Raw genomic sequence first — 24,180 nt, forward strand, 5'->3', positions numbered from 1 at the left:
CCTATTCTAACAAACTCCCTCTTCTATTTTACGTTGATTATTGCAATCATTTGCTTACTGTTTCTTCCTACCCCTCCACTTAAACCTATTATCTCTATTCTCAACACTTCCCCAAGTGCTTCATTTTCTTCTCTTCATGCTTTAATCGCGTTGCACCTCTCTTAAGGGTTCTCTCCACTGGTTTCCTCTATTGAACCAAGACTGCTGTTGACTTCCAAGCCTCTTTACGGTCTTGGCCTGTTATCATCTTAGTTGTTTTCTCTCTATTCTCCTCCTTGGTCTCACCATTCATCAGATACTAATCTTCTTACTAAGCTTCCACTCTCCGTTGTGCTATTCCTTGTCTTGTGTATTCTCTCTCACGACCCCTTCGGGCACGGAAATCTCTCTCTTGAAATATTGGGCAGCCTTGCTCTTTGTTCTCATTTAATAAATTATTAAAACACACTTTTTTCTATCTCTCTTTTGCATTTCATTCTTGATAACGTCCCGCTTTGATGCATTTGTCTTCCTATCATCAGGGCTTATTTTCTGCCCTCTTAACTTTTTGAGGTTGTTTTGTTTTTTTGCAACATTTCCCTCCAAACCACCTCTCGTATTGTTATCTGGATTGGGAGCCTACAAAGCAGGCTCCCAATATTCGTATATCTAAAGCGCTTATTTTTTATAAGTAAACCTAAGGTCTGTGCATGTAAAGTTCTCACAGTGCCTTAATGAGAGCCCCCAGATTAATTTGCGTAAATGCTAAATATCAAAGCAAACTTAAATACCAATACAAGCCCATTTAATATAACTGACAGGCCACAGCCATCCTTGTTTTTAAAATTATGCATGTTTTCCCCTCAATAGTGATGGCCTCAAAAGGCTCATGAATCACCACACAGCAGGCTTCTGTACACTTTGAACAACAGATGTGCTTGCAAAATCCTTGTATCCATGCAAAGATTGCACCTGGGACTGCACTGAGCGTGATATGCAAGGAATTAATACACAACCATTTCTCAATTTTTTTCAAAAGGGTCCTTATCTGCATCTGCTTAAATCAACTTCAAACATAATTTTCATGCATTGTGCAGCTATACACCACACACAAAAGCCAGCAATTTGCTCTTAACGGAGCTACAAAAACATACAGCCATAAAATGATATTTGCACCTGCATGCCATAGCAGATTCCAAGAACTGGTTTGCCTATCGTAAATATTGCTGGGTCGAACCAGGGAGCGTCTTCTGCATAAACTGAATTTGGTCCTCCGGATATGATAATAGCCCTGCAAAAGAAACAGGTATTTTTTTAAAAAATAAAGAAGTAAAGATTGGTTTTTTGGAACTTAACCACTTTAATAAAATTTCCATTTTAATACCTACTTTCAAAAACAAAAACAAAAAACCTTTATAAAGAAAGTTGTGGCATCCTGACCTATAAAATGAGCAAGCCGTGCTTTACTGGAACAGTGAATTCTCATGACTGACATTAAAAAGACTTTTAAAAAAGATGTTCATTAGTGCAGCTTTTAAAAAATTAGTAGCAAATAAGAACCACCCTATAGTTAGATTTCTGCCTTTCTAAATTTCAGCATCCAGCAAAAACAAAAATTATGATATATGCCAATGACTCACAACTCCTAGTTTAAAGGTTATGGGGTATTTTTGATTCAAGAATCTGAGGCTTCTTTTGTTAATTCTTACAAAGAATAATTCTTATAGGTGTTGTGAAAACTTTTTTTAAAAAAACACCCTATAGTTTATTAGCATTTTCACATTATTATACAACAGTATAGTCCTTTATTCGTGCAGATGATTGGTGGCTTCGCCAATGTGTGTGCGTTTGGCTGTTGCGGCCCTGCGGGTGAGCGATTTATGGCACCCCCCCCCAAAAAAAAACCCAAGTCTGGGCAATCCCCTCTGGAAAAAAGCTCAACAACTCTGGGCAATCTCCCCCCCATTTTCTCAAATGGGTGGTGTGTTATACATTGAAAAATACGGCATATCCCACTTAAATATATATATCTCAAAGTTATTTAAAACCAAAGTTTAAAAAATATACAATAAAAATCACAAACATAGTTAGAAACAGATTTACCGTATTTTCCGATCTATAAGACGCCCCCATGTATAAGATGCCCCCTATTTGGGGGGACTCCAATTTAAGAAAATGAGGGGATCTATCCGCCCCCAAATTTTGGACATTATTTTTTGGGGGGAAACCTAGTCTTATACACGGAAATATATGGTAGCTGTACTAGAACACAGGTGTTGCCTAAAAGCCCAGGGAAACAAAAATGTATTTGCCAAACAACAAAACAGTGGCAGGGTTGACCCTTGGGACAGCATACCATAAACGTGTGTGTGTGTCCCTGTGAAGTAGGTTAGGCCCAACAACACCCAGTGAGTTACATGGCTGAGTGGGGATTCGAACTCTGGTCTCCCATGTGTAACATGACACTAGCTCAGCATTAATTTTGGACACTGATGGCACAAAGGGGCATTCTCAGCAGCTATTTCAGAACAGCAAATCGTCCTGTCTCTAGAAAATCTCCAGAACCGAACCCTAAATATTATCTAGAAATACTTAAAAGACAGGAAAGGATACTATATATCTAAAAGCTACCAAAAAGAGTTCACTAATGTAGTAAAAACTTGGAAAACAGCTCTTTGTAAAAGTTTTACATATGAAACCAATTTACATAACACTTTCCACTGTATTAATAATTTTTTTTTTATTTCTGGAAATTACTTAACACTTTGTTAACCAAATTGACTTTAAACACCTGGAAATAAGTAGGGAGAGGAACTATTATTCTGATATCGAATTTCTGTGCTGCGATAGGCACTTTATTTGTAGGCTTGGGCAAACTTTTCAGCTGAAGCCTTTTTGGCTTGAGGCTCTTTTTTAATGGTCTTTTCGTTTTCTTAGGGGTTGACAATACAAACAAGCAGCAAAGTTTTTTGTGGACAGCACCACTACAGGATGTGCGAACACAGAAGGGTGGGGTGTTACATATTCAAATATTCTCCCCCTTGTGTTGCAGCAGGGGAAGGAAATCTCCCTCTGCCATGCAGATTTTTTATTTTATTTTTAAATAAAGAGTTAACTTAGCATCCTCACAAGCCAACTTCAAAGCATGCAACCTGATGTACTTTAAGCCACTTGATCCTCTGATTGCACAAATTGGCCCTTAGGGCCTTAAGGAGGTGCCATAATTACTTAAGGCACTTCCTGAAGGCTCTAAGCGTATTCCTACCTCCTGAGAGTCTCTGTTAAAGAAACATATAGGTTTTAAGGAGCGGTACATTTCTTCTGGAACAGAAGCCGTTCAGATGGGGAGCAGGGTGTAATTCACGTGAGACTCATCACTACGATTCCTGCTCAGCTCAAAGTTTTACACTTAAAATAGGTTTCTTGGGATAAGGATGGGCTACAAATAAGCTGAGCAGACAGACAACTAATCGGTTTGTTTTTTAATGTGGGAATTTGTAATAAATCTGCAAGCACCATTTGGCTCAGACATTTGCTGGATTTCTGAACCAAAGTCCCTGTGCCGTTCATACAAACTATGAATGTTCAGACAGACCATTATTATGTCTACTGTCATCTACAAAAATAAGCAGAACTGAAGCGGGGGGCGGGGGGAGGGAGAATAATCTCCAAGTTTTTTCGCTGGAATGCGGAAACAGAGTGTGTGTTTTATACAGCTTCAGCTCAAGGAAATCACAAGCTGTTTATTTGACTTTGTAACAAAAATGGAAAAGTAATATTCCCTTGGGAGAATCGGCATACAGAGGGGGCATTTTCTTCTGTGTATTGAGCTTAAGTTGTGAATGTTTCTGTTGTCACAATCTTTCCAAAGGAAAACAGGCATGTTTTAGAGCAAGACACAGGCAATCTATGCATCAGGCAAAGAATAATCTGAACAGGAAATTTAGAGAAGACAGTGTTGTCATGCGAAGCTCATTATCTTATGCAGGAACAGATTCCTTGCGAACCTTTGCTCCTGTTGTGAAGACAATCTAGAGAGGGGCTGGGTGTTTCAAACAAGCATGGAAAGGAAGTGGGAGGAAGGAGTATGTGGTTGTTATCCTGCCACATCCCACAACTCCTGGTTTATAATATCCTAACCCACTTCATGATCACTTCAGGAACTCGTGGAACTGGCTGGATTTCCAGACCTCTCTGGGAAACATTTATGAGGATTACTTTCCTGTTGACAGCCTTGTTGAACTATGAAATGGCTGCACATCATCTACTCGTTCAACTCCTGCCACTCACTCTGTTGACAGACGCTCCCTCCTTCCATTTAACAGAAGACAGAGCTCTGGTTTTAAACAAAAAAACAAGCAACCAGCTGCAATAATAGCATTTAAAGACAGTGCCACAGAACTGGTAGGTTTAGGAAAACAAGTGCACACCTCTTGTCTCTGCTGCTACTGCGTTTTTCACATTCTGATAAGAAAAGCTTTTTATGGGGAGGTAAATGGACTTGAAATCTAGGAGGTTTAAGCTGTTACCTTCTGCATTCTGTCCTACAAGCGTGTTTGAATTCATTCTCATTGGCAAATCCTAGAGGTGGCTAAATTGCATGCCTTTATTTGTTCTTGGACTCCCAAACCTCATCAGCTCTAGCCAGCGTATTCAATAGTCAGAGATTATGGGAGTTGTAGACCAGAAACACCTGGAGGACCAAAAGTTAGCCACCACTGGTTTTATCTTAGGCACTAACATAATATTTTCCTACGGCTGCTGTACCACTCATCTGTTTTTTACCAGTAATGCTTGCTTTGACATTGACTGGGTGCCATTTGTCCTGTGAATCTTGTTAGGCCACAATTGTGGCACTGGAAGTTCTAAGTTAAGGTTGCTTCCACCATCCTTGGCCACTGGCTGGGGCTGATGGGAGTTGGAGTCCAACAGCATCTGTAGGGCCACAGGTGAGCTGCCCCTGGTCTAAGTGTGTGACTGTTCAAATAGCTGCTTGAAAAGCAATTACCGTATTTTTCGTTCCATAAGACGCACTTTTCCCCCTCTTAAAATCTAAGGGGAAATGTCTGTGCGTCTTATGGAGCAAATGTGTGGTCCCTGGGGCTGGGGGCCCCAGGCTTTCCTCGCCAGCCCCGACAAGCACTGGGAGCAGCGGGAAGTCTGCATGCAGCCTTTCCGCTGCTCCCCAACCTGCTCTTTGGGGCTGGCGGTGGCTTTCCCGGGGCTGGCGGTGAGGGAAGCTCGGCTTTCCCCACCGCCAGCCCCACAAGCGAAAGAAACCTGAGGCTATCTGGAGAGCGAGAGAGGTTGGTGCGCACTGACCCATCTCACTCTCCAGATAGCTGCCTGAAGCCTCCGGAGGCTTCGGGATGCCTTCTGCTGAAGCCTGGAGAGCGAGAGGGGTCGGTGCGCACTGACCGTTCTCACTCTCCAGGCTTCAAAGATAACCGCCTGAAGCCTCCAGAGCGCAGCGGGAGTTGGGAGGCTTCGGGTTCCTTTCACTGAAGGGTAGGTGGGTGCCTCTTCAGCCAAGGCGCAGCACCCCTTCAGCTAAGCGGGAGGAGAAATGGAAGGGGCTCCGTTTCTCCTGCCGCTTTGCTGAAGGGGCACTGCGCAGAGAGGGGTAGAATTTTTTTTTATTGTTCTCCCTCTCTAAAACAAGGTGCGTCCTATGGTCGGTGTGTCCTATAGAGCGAAAAATACGGTACTTGCTCCTCAACTGAAAGGTCCAGAGAGTACAATAAGCAAATTGCTTGTTGTCTTTTCCCCTCATCTCTCTATTAAGGAATCCGGATGGATTCCACCTTAATACTACTGGGGGAGAAACAGCAGAAAGGTTCCGAGTGAGCTTGTCCTCAGCATGTTGATAACACCCAACTTGATCTTTCTGTTCCATTCAACCCTTACTTCCCACAATCCCAGTGTCTCAGTAGAGGGAAAGCTCAAAGGTCTTCTGATCTGAAAAGGGTCAAGCCAGGAATCCCACCACTGAACTTGAATATGACCCAGTGTTTGCTATATGTGCTATATGTTAAAGGACATTCCAGGATGGTCCTTGATGGGTTGGCTATCCAAATCCCCTCCCTCTCAAGACTAGAACGCTTTCAGAAGGATTTTGCATGTTTTAACATCTGATATGTCGAGTGTCAGATCCAATCTGCATTTGCTTTAAAGAAAAAAAAAAGCAGGGCAGTATGTTGTATGGTCTGTATCATCTCACAATATTCCTGGCAACTGAATGACTAAATGCCCCCTCTATGGAACACTCCCTAAACATAGGAGAAACATAGGTTATAGTGAAGGTTCTAGAGTAGACTTCTATCCTGTACTGGTCTTCCGCCTGGCAAGGGGAACATTCAAACATTCAATCCTCCATCTCCACCCTTTAATGCAGTGATGGCCAAATTTGGCCCTTCAGCTGTTTTGTGACTACAACTCCCATCATCTCTAGCTAACAGGACCGGTGGTCAGGGATCATGGGAATTGTAGTCCCAAAAGAGCTGGAGGACCAAGTTTGGCCATCAACACTCTAATGGTATAATAATCCCAGGATAAGAAACCATGTACATTTTCCTCAGTACATCCCTCACTAGGTGTTCCAAAGCTGATATCGGAAAATTGATTTGTCAAGTTCTACATAAAAGCACCATGCAAGTCCTCCTTCTGGCTTCCCAGACGAAGTTCAGAACTTAAAAGGTAAAACACAAAACAGAACCAATCTTACCGGAATCCCTGTTCTTTGATGGCAAAGGCAGGTGTTTCCAAAGGGAATATCTCTGACTGGACAAACAGTTCTCTGACTCGGCGATCTATGACTTTCCCATACTGTGCCCCAGCATCAAGTATCACTACAGCTCCATCGTAGCGGCAGAGACCATCCTTGAGATCTTCTCCAGCATTCTCCAACTGTGAACATAAACACTTTTATCACTCGGATTACCAGTGCAGAGCAAGAACAGAAAATTAAACTTCTTTTAAAGTGAGAAGTAAGTAGCTAAGTTAATTATTTAAGATAATTGCAAGCTCTTGCTTTGGGAAGTCTCTTGGAATAATTAAGAATGCATGGGTTTTTTTAAAAAAGCAACAACAACCCTAGACTGTAACATTATATGCAATAAATAGAAAATTTAGGAGAAACACGTTGCATTAGTCAAGTTTAACAGACACTATTTATTAATGAATATAGATGCAATGTTGGTCATTTTGCACCCCTTGCTAGGGCTCTAACCCTTCCTTCCTTTTTTGCCATTGCTTCTGCTAGAAGCAGCATCTAGTAATTAGCAACACTTTTATGGGAGAGGGTCACCCAAGAGGAAGCTTGTAACAGCCACTCAGCTTTGGGCAAAAATGTACTACTTTCAGGTGAACAGGATGGGAAGATTTTAGAAATGAGATGAGACTGCATCCCTAATCGGGCTAAGGATGTCTCACAATACATTACTAGCACTAGCTGCAGAGACAGATGGGCTAATAAAATGCGTATTCTAGCAACCTTTGTGGATGTATCTGGAAGCGTAGCTTAGAGATTCAGGTGGTATAGGATGTGAAATAGTTTATAATTGTATATATCGTATTTTTCGCTCTATAAGACGCACCAGACCACAAGATGCACCTAGTTTTTGGAGGAGGAAAACAAGAAAAAAAATATTCTGAATCTCAGAAGCCAGAACAGCAAGAGGGATCGCTTCGCAGTGAAAGCAGCAATCCCTCTTGCTGTTCTGGCTTCTGGGATAGCTGCGCAGCCTGCATTCGCTCCATAAGACGCACACACATTTCCCCTTACTTTTTAGGAGGGAAAAAGTGAGTCTTATAGAACAAAAAATACGGTATGTGTGTATGTGAAACTGTGCAATTGTTTTTATTGTGAAACTGCTTTGAGGTATTTCAAGGGAAGTGACTGATAGATGGATATAAATAAATGAATTTCACTCATGAAGGGAATAAATGGGGCTACTTCCATACAAATAGGTCTGCCCATACCATAATACTCTCCTTCACAGTATGAACTGAAATGACCTACGCATTAGGGCTTCAAAACTGGTTTGAAGTCCATATTGTGATATCAGTTTCATCATTTCTGACCTGGCAATATATCACGAATCATAACGTGTGTGTGTGTGCTATGCAAAAACCACAATGAGTGAAAAACCGTGAAGCCAGTCAATGCTTCTCTCAATTCCTGAAGCCCCTGTTAACTCTTTTGGCTCAGCTGTCCCCTGCTCCATGCAGTGGGCAGCAAATCACAAAAGCAGTCATTGGCAAAAATCAGGATGCGGGGAAAACTGTGAAGCCAGCCAATGCCTCTACATAGCTCCATCCATATTTCAGACATTGTGATATATCAGTATAACACAATATTTAGCTGGTGATATATCACAATGTTGAAAACCAGATTTCACGCAGCCCTGACACACACTTTAGTAATTTTTTTTAAATTAAGAGACTGACTGCAATCAGAAGAAAACTCACAGACAGAACACTTCCTTTATACTGTGCAAAATTAAGCATTTTCTCCTTGGCGCATAGGCTGCCACAATGGAATGCCTAGGCACCATTGCCACCCTCAATGGGATGAGGATGATGAGGATAATGATGAAGATTCATTCTATTTCTATACCACTTTATATTTTAAAGAACAAAGCTCAAAGCATTTTACAGCACATCAAAACATCAGATAAAACAATCCAGAATAAAACTGTTTCAAGGAAAATATTTAAGATCCTTCTCTAAATGACATTTTGCTTTCCCCAGTCACCAACCTGTCATGCAGAAATCTCCACGTGGTCGCAACTGGACCCGCAACAGTCGCAAAACGAGTCTGGCACCTGGCTAATTTTGAACACTGTTTATGGCTCAGGTGTGCATGAACTTGGGCAAGAAAAGACCCCCAAAATTAGGAGCTGGAGTTGGAGAAGATACTGTTCTGTTGGTCAGGCACAGACACAAGTATTTTTATACTAGGCCTCTACAACCCAGAGGTTTCATGTTACCTAAAGACCTAAACTCACCAGACTTAGGTCCCAGTCTGGTTCCAGCAACCATGGTTCAATTCCTAATGTCCATGGCATCAGGGAGCCTTGGATGTCATTTGTGAATAAGCAATCATTCTTGATTTAAGAAATCAAGGCTGCTATGCATCATTCCATGCATGCTCTTAAGGAAGAGGTACGGAATGGGTTCCACATTAAAATACTGCAGTCAGTCATGTGTTGCATGCATCTCACGCTAATCAGTTTGATTTTATAAGAGTGCAACTGGATACAAGATTACAGATTTCGACTGGGTGTTAAGGCAATCTTGTAATGTGTGTGTGTGTGTGTGTGTGAGAGAGAGAGAGAGAGAGAGAGAGAGAGAGAGAGAGAGAGACTATAACTGCCAAATGCAAAAGTAACAGAGGATTAAATATAGCAATATCCTCGGGGTTTAGAGGTTTGCAGTGTTTATGTACTACATCTGTTTTCAAAACAAAATACAAAAGGCTCTTCTGCCATACAAGCACAAATGGAACATTGAAGGGGGATGCATTGAGCGAAGCTTGTTTTTCTACTTCCGTTTACATTCCTTTCCCCTAGTAAAGTAGCACTAACGGTGGCTAACAATATTCCAGAAACTTTTATTTCCTCTCCATTCTCCCTTCTATTTTCCTCCTTCCCCACTTGTGGTCTCTCTCTTGCACGGGACATGGGTGGCACTATGGTCTAAACCGCTTGCCAATCAGAAGGTCGGTGGTTCAAATCCACATGACGGTGGTGAGCTCTCATTGCTCTGTCCCAGCTCCTGCTCACCTAGCAGTTTAAAAACATGCCAGTGCAAGTAGATAAATAGGTACCACTGTGGCAGGAAGGTAAACGGCATTTCCATGAACTCTGGCTTCCGTCATGATGTTCCGTTGTGCCAGAAGCAGTTTAGTCATGCTGGCCACATGACCTGGAAAGCTGTCTGTGGACCAACCGCCACTCCCATGTCCTGAAAAGCGAGATGAGCGCCACACCCCATAGTCGCCTTTGACTGGACTTAACCGTCCAGGGGTCCTTTACTTTTTACCATCCTCTTGCATGCTAACTATGGTTAACATCACAACTTAACCAAACTGAGCCCACAGGAGCACCAGGGTGGTAGTGGCGGTGGAAGAGGCTGAGTGGTGGTGGCTCTGCCCATCAAACCAGGTGCGGTGTTTGATTGGCAGAGATGTCCCCATACCGCGCTGAGGTAAACCAGGAGTGGCGTTTGATTGGCAGAGCCACCGCCACTCGGCCTCTTCCTCCGTTGCCATTGCCAGGAGTCTCAGCTCCGCGGCAGGTTCTGGCTTCGCGGCACGGGCCAGATTTAGGACCCAGGTGGGCCTGACCCTGCCCAGGGGCCGTAGTTTACTGGCCCCTGTATTATGACATGACTTAACCATTCGCCGTTCAGTCAGCCTGAGCAATAGGCAACGTATTCAGGAGAAGCAGCAGCAGTGGTGGTGATGGTAGCGGCAGGCCCTGGGAAAGCAAGCACAGCACCTTCGTTCTCTAGGTGGGGAGGATGCCCGTTTTGTGCCAACATTGCCAGCCCTTCAGCGAATGAGGCAGGCGGCAAACCAAGAAGGTGGCTGGGGCTGGGGTGGGTGGGGAGGAGGACTATTGTCAGGCCTTCCTTCTGGGCATTGTCGGCCAATCGGTGCCAAAGAAGGACAGAACTTTCTTTATGTATGCAACAACAGCAGCAAGAATACTTATTGCAAAGTACTGGAAGACACAAGATCTACCCACCCTGGAAGAGTGGCAGATGAAGATGATGGACTATATGGAATTGGCGGAAATGACTGACAGAATCCGAGACTTGGGAGAAGAGGTGGTGGAGGAAGACTGGAAGAAATTTAAAGACTATCTTCAGAAATATTGTAAAATTAATGAATGTTAAAATTATGTTCGGATTGGCAATAAGTGGTATTCAGCAACAAAAGTTAATAAGAATATGTAAAAATGAATTGATAAATGGATGCAAATATAGAGCAATAATATGTTATGATATAGAGTTAAGATAAATGAAAGAGGGTAAGGATTTGCTGAATTGATTATGTAAATGGGAATACAAAAAGGGGAGGTGTGAGGAGGTCAAGGAAACAAGCAAATGAGCTTAAAGATATCAAAAATGGATTTGTTTTTTGTATTTTCTTTTTTTTCTTCTCTATGTATTTGTGTATTTTTTGTATTTTTCTCATTTTTTGTTCTTCTTTTATTCTGTAAATCTCTGTTCTTTGTAAAACCCTAATAAATATCTTAAAAAAAAAAAAAAAGACTATTGTCCCCCTCGCAGTGTGCATAGGAATAGATAGATAAGTAGATAGATAAGATAGTCCGGCCCTCCACAAGGTCTGAGGGACAGTGGACCGGCCCCCTGCAGAAAAAGTTTGCTGACCCCTGTCATAATACCATCATGTGGATTCACTCTAAGTGAATGCAGAGTACTGTGGTCAGTAGCTGCAATAGTAGGATTCTACATGGCACATAGTTTAGAATACAACTAAAATTAGATAAAGAGGAAATCATTAACGAGCTAAGAACATTTGAATTGAAAAACTTCATTCAGGAAAGAAGGCTGTGACGGGAGACAAGGGAGGTCAGAATAAAATTACAATAGGCCCTTTTCTTCCCTTTTCAAGATATCAGATTGTGTAGATTAATTCAAATCACAAGCGTCCACGCTGAAATAAATCATCTCATTCATGAGAAGTCTGCAGTTATCTGTGACTGATCAACCAAACAAACCAATTACATGATGAAATTTTTTTTTTAAGTCATCTCATGATTTGCTTTACTGGCAGTTTCCTGTGAAGTTCTAGAGATCATGAATACCCCAAATTGAAACAAAGATGAGAGCCCAATCCTATACTAGCCTATCCTGCAAAAGGAACCCCTTCTTTGCTCTAATGTCAAAACACTCAAAACACCAGGACTGGTTTAGCAAAAGTCATTGACATTACTGGTGGGTGGGTGGAATGTGTGGCATGTGCATGCTAACTAGCTATGTAAGTAGCTGGGAAATGAAGAAGGGAAATAAAGGCATCAAATAAATATAAATCAAATCTATACGCCCTACCTTGCCCCTATACTATGGAATTCCCTCCCCAGAGAGGCACATCTGGTGCCTTCATTGTACAGTTTTCATCATAGGCTGAAGACACACTTCCTTTACTCTGGCTTTTTGACACCTAAGATATATATATATTTTAGGACCCAGCTTAGTCTTCTGATTCTAGATTGTTTTAACTAGTTTTAATGTTGCATTTTTACATCTCTGTAATCCACCCTAGGTACTTACAGAGAAGGATGGATGGAAATTATCATACTCACCACCATCCAAGATTATTTTGCACTGAAAAGTGAGTATCACAAGTGAATTTAAATGCCATTTGACCAGGTGATGTTAAAAAAGCTTTTGCCATGGCAGAGGCAGACACGAATGCCCAAGTAAAAAGTGCAATTTCTACGTAATATCAACCACAGGGCTCTGAAGATCAGCTAAAGATTGATTTGGACCTTCCCACCAAAATATTCTCAGAATCAGCATACTTAGGGATAACTAACAATTTAAGGCAAACAGATACCCAGCATTAAATGAAGTCCGTTCGACATGCCTGACACATACGCTCACTCATCTCAATTCAGAGAGCTGTTCTGAGTTCACAGATGCCAATGTTCATACAGAATTCTGCCCCTGCCCTTTTGTTTCTAAGTTGAGAAACTTAGTGTTGGACATGGAAGGTCATCCATACAGGAGCAGTTCTCTGTATCTAATGTGTCTTCCCACAGCCCATCTGCCACATTCACTTTTTACAAGGCAAATCCACTGGTTACATCATGTGGAGAATATTTCTTATACTTTTCCTAGTGACAGCTATGCGTTTAACTTATCACGATGACGGTTAGCTGTCAAACCTCTCACCTGACAAGGCTTGGTCATAACAAACGTCCCCGACGTGGAACTGGCAAGAGGAAGTAATTGGGAAATTGATTCAAAGATGAACATGGAAAGGGGGTGGGGGCTCAGTCTGACAAAATCATAATGTTCAAGTTCCCCAAAAAGAGCTGCAGTACCCACTCACCCACCTATGAGCACAGACTCCCAGGCAACTACAGCTGATCAAGGATAATTCAGTTTCCCTAACACAAGGGAGGGGACGCAGGTGGCGCTATGGGTTAAACCACAGAGCCTAGGACATGCCAATCAGAAGGTTGGTGGTTCGAATCCCCACGAAGGGGTGAGCTCCCGTTGTTCGGTCCCTGCTCCTGCCAACCTAGCAGTTTGAAAGCATGTCAAAGTGCAAGTAGATAAATAGGTACCGCTACGGTGGAAAGGTAAAAGGCATTTCCGTGTGCTGCTCTGGTTTGCCAGAAGAGCCTTAGTCATGCTGGCCACATGACCCGGAAGCTGTCTGCGGACAAACACCGGCTCCCTCGGCCAATAAAGCAGGATGAGCGCCGCAACCCCAGTGTCGGTCACGACTGGACCTAATGGTCAGGGGTCCCTTTACCTTTAACACAAGGGAGGGGGAGAGAACAGGCCGTCTTCATCTGCACACATTATACCAGGCTTCCCCAATCTGGTACCCTCCAGATCTCTTAGACTACAGCTCCTGTCAGCCTTAGGCAGCCACGGTCAGTGCTCAAGGATGCTAGGGCTTGTAGCCATGTCGAACTGGCACCAGAACTGCCACGGAGTTTGTGATTTGGATGTTATGACAGATATCAGGAACTGTGACCCTCACAGATACTGTTATGATTCCAGCTCCAATGTCCCAGCCAGCATCACTAATGTTCCCAGATGTTGGAAGTTATAGTCCGACAGCATCTGTTAGGTACCAGGCTAGGGAAGGCTATCTTATATACCACATGGGTACCCACGTTCCATGGCCACAAAGAAGAAACTGTGGAGGCATCATGGAGAAAGCTAAACTGCTACCAGCAACCATCTAGAAAGACATACCCTCTAGAAAAGTTTTGAAAGAAGAGGGACAGTCCCCTAGCATTCTAACTGGATAACCCTAGTCAGTGTCAGTGAACACAGCAGGCTTATAAAAGATGCCATAGAGAACACCTTGCTCATTGTTCCTCCTGCCAGAAAGCATTTAGAAAACTCCAGTATTACCAGGCATATGCAGCTAACAGCAAACAAGCTTTCTAACATGCTAAACACATGCATGTTTTTAAAGGGGAGGGGGCAGGCTGCATTCCTGTACAAACTGAGTTACACAACCCCCCTTGACTTCAATGGGCTCACAAAACCCTGCACAGAATCAGGCTGAAACAAAGGCAAAAATCGTCAGAAGATTTGTGCAACAAAAAAGGAGTTCAAAGATTCCTTATGTAGATGAAGAGACTGGAGAAAAAACTACTAATATAACAGGTTCATAGTCTGGGAAAACTTTCTGAAAACTGAACACTTTAACAGACAGCTCAGGCTGCAAAAGTTTTTTGTGTTGCGACCTGTATACACTTAAGAATTGGAAGTGCAAAGAAAAAGTAGCTTAACCTTCTGCAGAGAAATGAGAAAACAGAGCAGAACTACTAAGAACATGTCCAATAAAAATTCTACGGTTGACACAGTTGGTGTTAGCTAGTTGTGCGCTACGTATTCTGATCACTCTCACTCTTATTCAAACAAGATTATTTCACTCATTCACCCCCACCTTGCAAAATTAGGTGGGTTACATCAGCTAGGCAGCCACCGTTCTCTACCATACAAAATGACCCACCAGATCAGAATACCGCAAGTCTATAAAGGTAAGCAAGGCATTTACAAGAAGGCAATGCCAGCCTCTGGAACAAATGCTCACTGGGGCAATCTATCAAAAACATGCAACACCTTTGTTAAGAGAGTTATTGAGTCGAGGTTTTCCTACTTGGATCTGGGCAGGATCTGAGAAGCTGCCTCCCCCACCACACACACATCCTACCTGGGTCACTCAGGTGTGTGTGTACAAAGACCTGCTAATAGTGCCACATGTCCCTGTGGTGAAGCTTGCTGGGGCTCAGGTAAGTTAAGTTTTGGCACCAGTTCTCTGGAATTCTCTTGTCTCAAAACAGTGTTCGAAATTAGCCAGGCGCATTTTGCACCTGGCTTTTGACCACTTGCGACCAAGTGAAGATGCCTGGGCACCAGGATGCTGCCTGATATCTCCACCATCTGAAGATGCATGCCTGGGGATCCTTGGATCTGAACTGTTTTCATACATTAATACCCCATCCTGTAGAATTCTATCTGTTATATTTTATCTGCACAATTGGAAAATGAATTTCTGGAACCAGAATGCTTTTTCTGTGCAGCCTGAGCAGCAGAAAAAAGAGAGGTTGGAATAGGCCAATATATATGTGGACTGTCCCTGGATCAAGTTGCTCTTCTTCTTTAAGTTCTCAAATCTCTTAACCTAGCTCAAGGTTACCATCTGAACTAGCCAGATGTTTAACTCAGAATCAATCACAGTCTGTCCATCTAAGACTTTAGAACTGTCTTGCCCCAAAATAGCAACTAGACGTTTTGCCAACTGTAACCCCGGTTTAAGGAGCCATTTGGCACCTAGCTTATCTCATAGAACAGGGTATATCATAGAATCATGGAGTTGGAAGGGAACCTAAGGATCATCTAGTCCAACCCCCTGCAATACAGGAATATGCTGCTCTCCCTTATGGGATTAAACCGGCAACCTTGAAGGTTGTCAGCACCACGCACTAACCAACTGAGCTACGTCTTATTCATCTTGAGTTTCCAACACTGCCTCAAAAGTGAAGCAACTTCCAACACTGTGCTGTTTTTTAAATGTGTTTTCTTTTCTCCCGTGCTTTCTCAAACCAGTCTATTTTATTCCTGTTGCTTTTAATGTTTCTTGGTCTTCATAAAATCATAGAACCGTAGAGCTGGAACCAGGTCATTTAGCAATGGGTTTTACATTTCTATTTCTGGACACTGCTTGGGCATTCTCTGGGCACTTTATAAATTATGAAATAAATGATGTCTCTTCCATAACATTAATACCTTTAATCTGAAACATTTGCTCAGTGGTAGAGCATCTGCTTTGCATGCAGAAGTTCCCAGGTAGGCCTGGGAGCATCTCCAGGTAGGCCTGGGAAAGACCCATGTCTGAAATCCTGCAGACCTGGTGTAGGCAATACTGAACTAGCAGGACCAATGGTCTAATTCAGTGTAAGGAAACTTGCTACACTCCCCTTCCCCTTATTATTTGAAGAGCCAGAAAAGGGAATTCCAAGGGAAAGAGATTGTGCCCATTTGATTCAGTCTAGACAGGATAGACAAATAGGATTTTGGCTATTTCCCCCCACCATCTAGTAGCATATTACCAGTCTAGTAACGTCTCTGCTACTAAATCAAATGTACGAAGTTTTCTCTGCTAACAGGAAAAAGGACCACGAGGTCTGACTCAACAGACATAAGCCATTCCAATCCACTTACGTTTATAAACTACAATTCCTGCTTATTATTTATTAAATGTACACATCGTTAGCATCCTCTGAAACAGCCTAATATTGGAGCGCATCATTCCTCAGTCTGCTTGGTAGAATACAAACTTTATTGCTTTTGAATCAAATCTAGCTTTGCCCATCTATACAGAACTTCAAAGTTCTGGAAACTCTTATTTGGGAATTAGGGTTGTGTGAGAGACACAGACTTGCAACATATTTGCTGTATCAAAAAGGGGGGAAGTGTTGCTTTCAAGTTAAGTCTGGGGTGCCCTGGGGAACAACCATCAGACAACACAGAAGCAATTTGGTCATAGAGGGAAGCTTTCCAAAGGTGAACCCGGAGAGTTGTCCCCACCACACCCACCCCTGACCCATGCTCAACCGTGAAGGAAAGAGCAATTCCTCCAAGACTTCTTACCGTGCCAGTATTAAAACTTCAAAATGAGTATGCTTTCAAAACGTCCCTGTTCTCAAAGTTTCTCAGAGGGGTTAGACACACTTTACAGACAAGCATGCACTCAAAAGTAAGTGTGTGTGTGAGAGAGAGAGAGAGTGAGTGTGTGTTGTGCAAAGCCTTTGACCATCCCCATAAGCAGAGTTTAAGGGGTGTTACAAGAACTTACAGGCAACTGTAAAAGTACGAGGATGCAGTAAAAAAAGTATTTATTTTTTTTACCGTGGCAGAGCCCACCACACTTCTTAAACACTGTTTCCGTCAGGTACAAATGTTCACACACAAATCCTCATCTAAAAGGGGGTTGGCATGGGGAGGGTGGTAACTGCCCCATAACAGACAGCTGACATTGCCTAGGCTTATAAGGGGAAAAGGTCTTTTGAAAAGAATCAGACTTGGGCAAAAGTTCTTTATCTCTCCTTCCTCCCCCGCCCCCCAAATAATAATAATCCAGCCCGCTCTGCCAGTGGCATAGGAGCTGATTGCCTTCCTTTGACCAGTAATAGGGGTGCGTGGGTGGGGGGCAAGAAAAGAAAGAGAAAGTGGGGGGGGGGCTCGTTCTGCCAGGCAAGGAGGCAGCAGCCGCAGCAGCAGCCAAAACAGCCCATGTGGGGCAAGTGGCAGCGGGAACGCGCCTGGAGGGGAAGGGGAGGGACTACCGCGGACTTTGGGGGCCGGGCGCTCGGCGAGCTCCTTCCTTCCCGGGTGCCCGCGCTGGGGGAGGCGGGTGCCAGCCACCCTCCCTTCCTCTTCCTCCCCTCCCCCCGCGCCTTTTCTCCCCATGTGCCCGGCGTGAAGCAAAAGGGGGACGCCGCGCAAATGGAGAGGGAGAGGGGTGTCGTTTCCTGAAGAGGCGAAGCTCCGTGGGGGTGTTTGCCTGGGTGGGGGGCCACCCTAGAAGGAGGTGGAAGCCGCGCGGGGAGCCGGGCTCGCCCTTCGCCCCAGATGGCTCCCGCCTCCGGCACGACGCGCCGCCGCCACACACAAAGCCCCCCGGAGGAAGCTCGCCCGGCAGGGCCGGCGGAAGGCGGAGGGGCCGCGGCGCCGCTCTCCCTTCCCCGCCTGCCTCGCTCGCTCTTCCCCCTTCGCCTCCCCGTCCCTCCCGCCGCCGGCGCCGCGGCACTGACCTTGGCGTCTCCATTGCACACAGCCATAGAGCCGGCCGGGGTTGGAAACGCCGGAGGCTTGGAGGGGGACGAGCTGCTGCGCGCCCGGGTCCGTGTGCGCACAGCCGCCGCCCGAGGGAGAGGGCGCCGGGAAGCAGCGCGCAACGAGGCGGGCGGGAAGGAGGACGAGGCTACCGAGGGGCCGCCGCTCTGGCTGCTGCTGCTGCTGCCGCCGCCGCTGTCGCTGTGCTGCCTCTCCGCGGCCGAGATGAGCTAATCCTGCCCGCCCGCCCCGCCAGGACGCGCCGCCCGCGAGGAGGAGCCCGGCGCCCCGCGGACCGCCTTCTTCGGCGCCGGGCGGGAGAAGAAGGGCAGGAGCGAAAGCGCCGAGCCCGCCCACTGGCGGACGGAGAAGGCGCGGGGAGGCCGTCGGGGGAAGGGAACGCAATGCTATCCATTTATAGAAAGAGGGAGACTCGCCCGTGGGGTGTCCGCGCGCCTCGAGGAATAAATGCTGGCATGAAAGGAGGGAAATGCTGGTTTTTTGCCCCGCTTAGAGGGCCGCGATCCTCGGCACGCTTTTTTTTTTCTACCCGAGGGTAAATGCAGCCAGTTGAAGTTGCGCCCGGCCGGAGGGAAAACGGGAAGGGGGGGGGGGTTCCTACCAAAAGTCTCGAGGGACGTAAAGGGTTAAAAAAATATGTCACGGCATCAGCTTTGGAGAGTCCGCGAAAGCCATGCCACCAAAAAATTGTCTTTGGGGTGTCTCGATCTTTTTGTAAACCGCTTTGATGGGTTGGGTTAGGTTTTGATGATGATGACAATATTTGTAACCCGCCCATCTGGCTGGGTTGCACTAGGCACTTTTTAGCAGTCAAGCGGTGTATAAATGTTATGCAGTAAATAAATAAGATGCTACGTGCATAGCAGGGGTGAGGAAGCTGAGATCATCCGAGTTGTTGCTGGACTTAGACTCCCATCAGACCCGGTGGTCACAGATGATGGGAATTGTAGTCCCAGAGGGTCTTCAGCCTTTGATGTGCTGCTTAAGGCAACTAACCGAATGGTCAGATTTCCTGCCTCCTTCCACCATCCTATCAGGGTTTTCCAAAACTTGGGTCTCCAGCTGTTTTTTAGACTACAACTCCCATTATCCCTGACCACTGGTCCTGCTGGCTAGGGATGATGGGAGTTGTAGTCCAAAAACAGCTAGAGACCCAAGTTTGGGAAAGCCTACATAGATCAACTAAATTTTGCTTTGAAGGTACTGCAAATGGGGCAGGAGTCGGGGTACAAATATCTCAAAAATTATTTTAGATCTACTTTAGCTTAAAAACCTAAAAATTTGTCCCCCTCACTAGGATTGGAACCTGCTTATGAACTTGAACGCACATTGGCCACAGGCTCCATTCCAGGATGTGTCTGAGGCAAGTACGTAGTCCTCAAGAAATCTGAAGCAAAAGGGAAGCAGGGTTCTTGATCACAACTTCCTAATTTAGTTATTGCATTTATAGGCCACCTTTTCCTCTTTTTTATATATAATTTTTATTAAATTTCCTGTTTTACCATTTAGAGTATACATTTAAACAACCTTAATGTATCAGTGACTTACTTCCCTTCTTCTCTTTCCATGGTTCATTTTGCATAACAAATCCCTGCATATTTTACATAAATTACTAAACTATTCAGTATTGCATTATTACATCCATCAAAACTTATTTACACTGTTGAATTTATCTTAATGCTGCCAGTGATTTCAAGTGTACACAATTTCCTCCCACATATTCAATAAACATTTTCCAATCTTCTTTAAACATATGTTCTTCTTGTTCTCTTATTCTATATGTTAGGTCTGTAAACTGCACATATTCCATCAGATTAAGTTGCCATTCTTCTTTAGTTGGGGCCTCACTCATTTTCCATTTTTGGGCTAACAAAACACGGGCCGCAGTTGTGGCATACATAAATAACCTTTTTTGACACCTGGGAATTTCCGTCTGAATTATCCCCCCCCCCCCCGCAATAGATTCTGGTTGTTTGATAGTTTTTTGGGGAAGTGCTTTGAAACAATTTTTTCAATTCATTATAAATTATTTCCCAATAGTCTTTTACCCTTTTGCAGGTACACCTCATATGAAAGAACGTACCCTCAACCCCATTGCATCTCCAGCACTTATCTGATTCAGTGTTATACTGTACATCTTAGCAAGCCTACTCAGAGTTAAATACCATCTGTAAATCATTTTCAAGTAGTTCTCCGTCTTATATGCCACCTTTTTCTGCAAGGAGCTCAAGGTGGCATACATGCTGTAACCCTGATTTAATCCCCACAACAAACCTGTGAGGTAGGTTAGGCTGAGAGTCAGTGACTAGCCCAAGGTGAGCCGAGTGTGGATTTGAATCATGGTCTCCCAGCTAATAATCAGACACTCTAACCACTATGAAATGAAAACTGCCATACTATCCCCTAAATTTGGCGCCGTGGTCTAAACCACTGAGCCTAGGGCTTGCCGATTGGAAGGTCGGTGGTTTGAATCCCCACAACGAGGTGAGCTCCCGTTGTTCGGTCCCTGCCTCCTGCCAACCTAGCAGTTCAAAAGCACATCAAAGTGCAAGTAGATAAATAGGTACCGCTCCGGTGGAAAGGTAAACAGTGTTTCCGTGCGCTGCTCTGGTTCGCCAGAAGCGGCTTAGTCCTGCTGGCCACATGACCCGGAAGCTGTACACAGGCCCCCTCAGCCAATAAAGCGAGATGAGCGCCGCAACCCCAGAGTCGTCCGCGACTGGACCTAACGGTCAGGGATCCCTTTACCTTTTACCACGGGGTGGGTGGGTGGGTGTGTTTGTGTTGTACCTCTGCTCCAGGGACTTCATCATGGAATACAGTACCTTGGATGCTATCCACTTGAAAAAGAAAAAGGAAAACATTTTTGCTGGCACCAAGACAGAAGTAAACTGCCCCACTCCCACGTTGTTCCCCAAGAGCAGCAGTTTAGGCTTTGGGCCTGCAGAGGCAGAAGTAACAAGAGATCTGAGGTGGCATAATGGACAGTACCACTTCAGACTGCAGGTGGTGGTGGGTGCCTTTCAGGATTGCTGCCTTGCGTCAAAGAATAATAATTCCTCCCCTTCAAGTCCCAAATGAGTACAGCTGGGAACATTCTGAGCTAGACCTCCTCTGATGTGCTAGACTTTTGCAAGTGTGCGTGGTGTTTTTTTAAGGAAACATTTTAAAGGGCCATCCCCGCCTGCAATATGAAATGGCACACTCAGCTCTGCCACCGCATCAGAATTCTTCCACCTCACAATAGCTCTGTTTTCACCTTTGTTATGTATTCTGAGAGTAGGAGCAGGACCCTGCTGGCTGGCCTGCCTCCCTGGTCTCCTCCACATGTTGAGATGAAGGCGACAACAGGCGCTATTGTGCACAAATAGGCACTTTATGTACCTGGTGCAATAACCCTCTTCATGTGTTATGAAGGGGCAGGCAGCAGCGTTGAGAGGCCTAGCTCTGCCCTTTCCTGGTCATTTGCGTTACCCTCAATTTGCATTGATTGCCTATACATGAGGCTCCTTATGAACTTTAGAAACCTGGAAAATCAATGTTCAGGGAGCCTCCACAAGTGCTGAAGGCCCGTCCCCCACCCCTCCACTTCAGACCAGTTACCCTCCACAAGTTTAGGGCAAGGGCAGTGGTAGCGTGCTTTTCCTTGCTGCCCACCTCGTGTTTGGTTTACTCTGAATCATAACACCCGAGGGGGGCTTGTGTGCATTCAATCGTACACATGCAGAACCCTTTCTCATCACCACTTGAATGTTTGGAGCTTGTAGGTGAGGCCAGGGGCGACAATCCTGTCTCCACGTGCAGTGGTACCTCGGGTTACATATGCTTCAGGTTACATACGCTTCAGGTTACAGACTACGCTAACCCAGAAATAGTACCTCGGGTTAAGAACTTTGCTTCAGGATGAGAACAGAAATTGCGCGGCGGCAGCAGGAGGCCCCATTAGCTAAAGTGGTGCTTCAGGTTAAGAACAGTTTCAGTTTTAGAATGGACCTCTGGAACGAATTAAGTACTTAACCTGAGTTACCACTGTACTAACTGAACATGTAGACCAGGGGTGACTAACTTTTTCATTGGCTCAGGGGCCAAAACCATCTAGGGGCCGCATGACAGTGGTAGGTGTGGCCAGCCACCCCACACTATCATGTCCACCACACAAGCTCACACACCCCTTATCAGCTAAATGAGGGCTATCTCCAAACATAAAACGACCAATCTGCATCAAACTCTACTCATAAAATGATCCGCCTGCAGTTTGCTTTCTCCACTCCCAACTCGGTGCTATGTCTGCTTTAATTCTTTGCCTTTCCAAAATTGAGAGGTAGAGGTCTTGGGGTGAGAAACTTTTGCTTGGGGAGGTGGGGGGCTGGACCAGGCCCTCTGAAACTGGGAGTTAGCCTTCATCTCACTTCTCACAGGGGAGCTAACACTGCATGTGAAGTCTTCTTTTCTACCAGACAATGGAATTGGGTCCTCTAACATCTGTGGTAAAACTTCCTGTCTAGGTCAAGGAAAGGAAGCCGGGCTGCTCTGGAATCAGCCCATAGAAGACCCGTTTCTAACTTTTCTGTTTGTTTTCCCTATGATAGGGGTCGCACCCTGCCCATTGCAATGGTTCTCAGCATTGTCACATGAGCGGCAGCTCTGCAAAGACTGCTGTTGAGGGTGGTGAAGCAAGGCCACTCAAAAACAGACAGGAAGCCAGACTTTGCCATCTTCCTTTTCCAGCGGCACCAACCTGGCACCTTCTCGGTATTTTGGACTACAGCCCCCATCAGCCTCAGCCAGTCAGACTGTTATGGCTGGGGCTGATGGGAGCTGTAGTCCAAGACATTTAAAAGATGCCATATTGGTGAAGATTGCCTTAAAAAGAGCCCTTCTCCTAGGATGCCTCTCAGAACCAGCATAGGGCCTGGAAAACACCCTTGGAACACCTTTACAACTTCACTCCATACCTTCATAGATCCAGTCCTTCTTGACCACACCAAAGCTTGAGCCACGGTTCGAGCGGCTTTTAGGTGATCATTTCTTTCCTTTATTTTGCAATCAGGTCTGGCACAAGGCATTTTGCTGCCTGAGGTGAAGGGCAACATACTTCTCAACAATTTCATATACAGAAAGAAGCTGGATTGACAGTTAAATCTAATTTCAACACTGGTGATGATGCAATGGCATCTTCCATGATATCTGAAGGCAGTGGGCTAGCTTAGTGGGTGGGTGGCAGGCCATGCAGTGCAAACACAACTCTGCCCTTCAACATTTTGCCCACACTCCTCATCCTCCATCATTTGCCACCTGAGGCAGCTGTCTCAGTCTGCTTAACAAAAGGGCCAACCACGTTTGTGATATTCTTAAGGGTTTTTAACTCCTCCTTGTTAAGGCTGAAATATACCGTACACTGATATTTTCAACGGATGAAAATCATTCAGATTTTGTTTTAGCTGAGTCCTCAGGTTCACTTTAAGTACACAAATGGCTTTGGCTTTGTTACGTTAGTTTGATGTTTAGCAAACTGAAAGTTCAAGCTGGATTAATTGGCAAGTCAACAGCTGAAGTTCAAGGTTGGTGGATTAGATGGTTTTGTACTCAATCAGATTTTGCAAAAGAGCTGGCCTTGCCAAAAGCAAATCAGACATTTCAGCAGCAGCCCTGAAAAGACTTTCAGTCCCTTAAATCTCAAGTGGACCCACAAGGCTTCGATACCGCTGTTGTTGAGTGCTTTCAGCACTTGTGACCAAGTCTACCTAAATCTTCTGAAGGCTTTTGACTACTTCCATAACAGTTCCTTACCTCTCCCCCCCCCCCCAATTCAAAAAAATAAAAGTATCTGTGTGTGGTTATTGTTACACCAAACCATGTTCAGATGTTACTGTTTTCATCTCTCAATCTGCAATCCTAAGTATACTTTCTTAAAACTAATTTCCATAAGGAAATCAATTAGATTTATTTTCAAGCAAGACTGAAACTCTCTGAACGCGTACGTAGGAATAAGTTTACTTGAACTCAGTATTTGAACAGAAACATAAGAATGATTGAGCTAAAACAATGTGCTCCTTTTCATATTGAAAAAGAAAACCACACGGAGTTCACCGGGGCAGGCCCAAGACATATTGCTGC

At 44.7% G+C, this 24,180-nt stretch overlaps 1 protein-coding gene across 2 annotated transcripts in view; it reads right to left on the minus strand.

Annotated features, from left to right (window-relative positions):
• GMPS (guanine monophosphate synthase) overlaps positions 1–21,033 on the minus strand; it is a 47,877-nt gene extending 26,844 nt beyond the window's left edge. The window contains exons 1-3 of one of the 2 annotated variants that reach the window (XM_083613257.1): positions 20,889–21,033; positions 6,704–6,885; positions 1,156–1,270 (exon numbers count right to left, since the gene is read on the minus strand). In XM_083613257.1, coding sequence (XP_083469383.1) covers positions 1,156–1,270; positions 6,704–6,885; positions 20,889–20,927 — 336 coding nt within the window. In that variant the 5' untranslated portion in view covers positions 20,928–21,033. Of the gene's footprint in view, positions 1–1,155; positions 1,271–6,703; positions 6,886–18,020; positions 18,354–20,888 lie in introns of those variants that run through there. The other variant, XM_083613258.1, reaches the window with a different exon arrangement.
• Between the last annotated feature and the right edge of the window lie 3,147 nt (positions 21,034–24,180).

This window comes from Podarcis filfolensis (genome assembly GCF_964270895.1).
Source record: "Podarcis filfolensis genome assembly, chromosome: 5".
Classification (NCBI taxonomy): Eukaryota; Metazoa; Chordata; class Lepidosauria; order Squamata; family Lacertidae; genus Podarcis; species Podarcis filfolensis.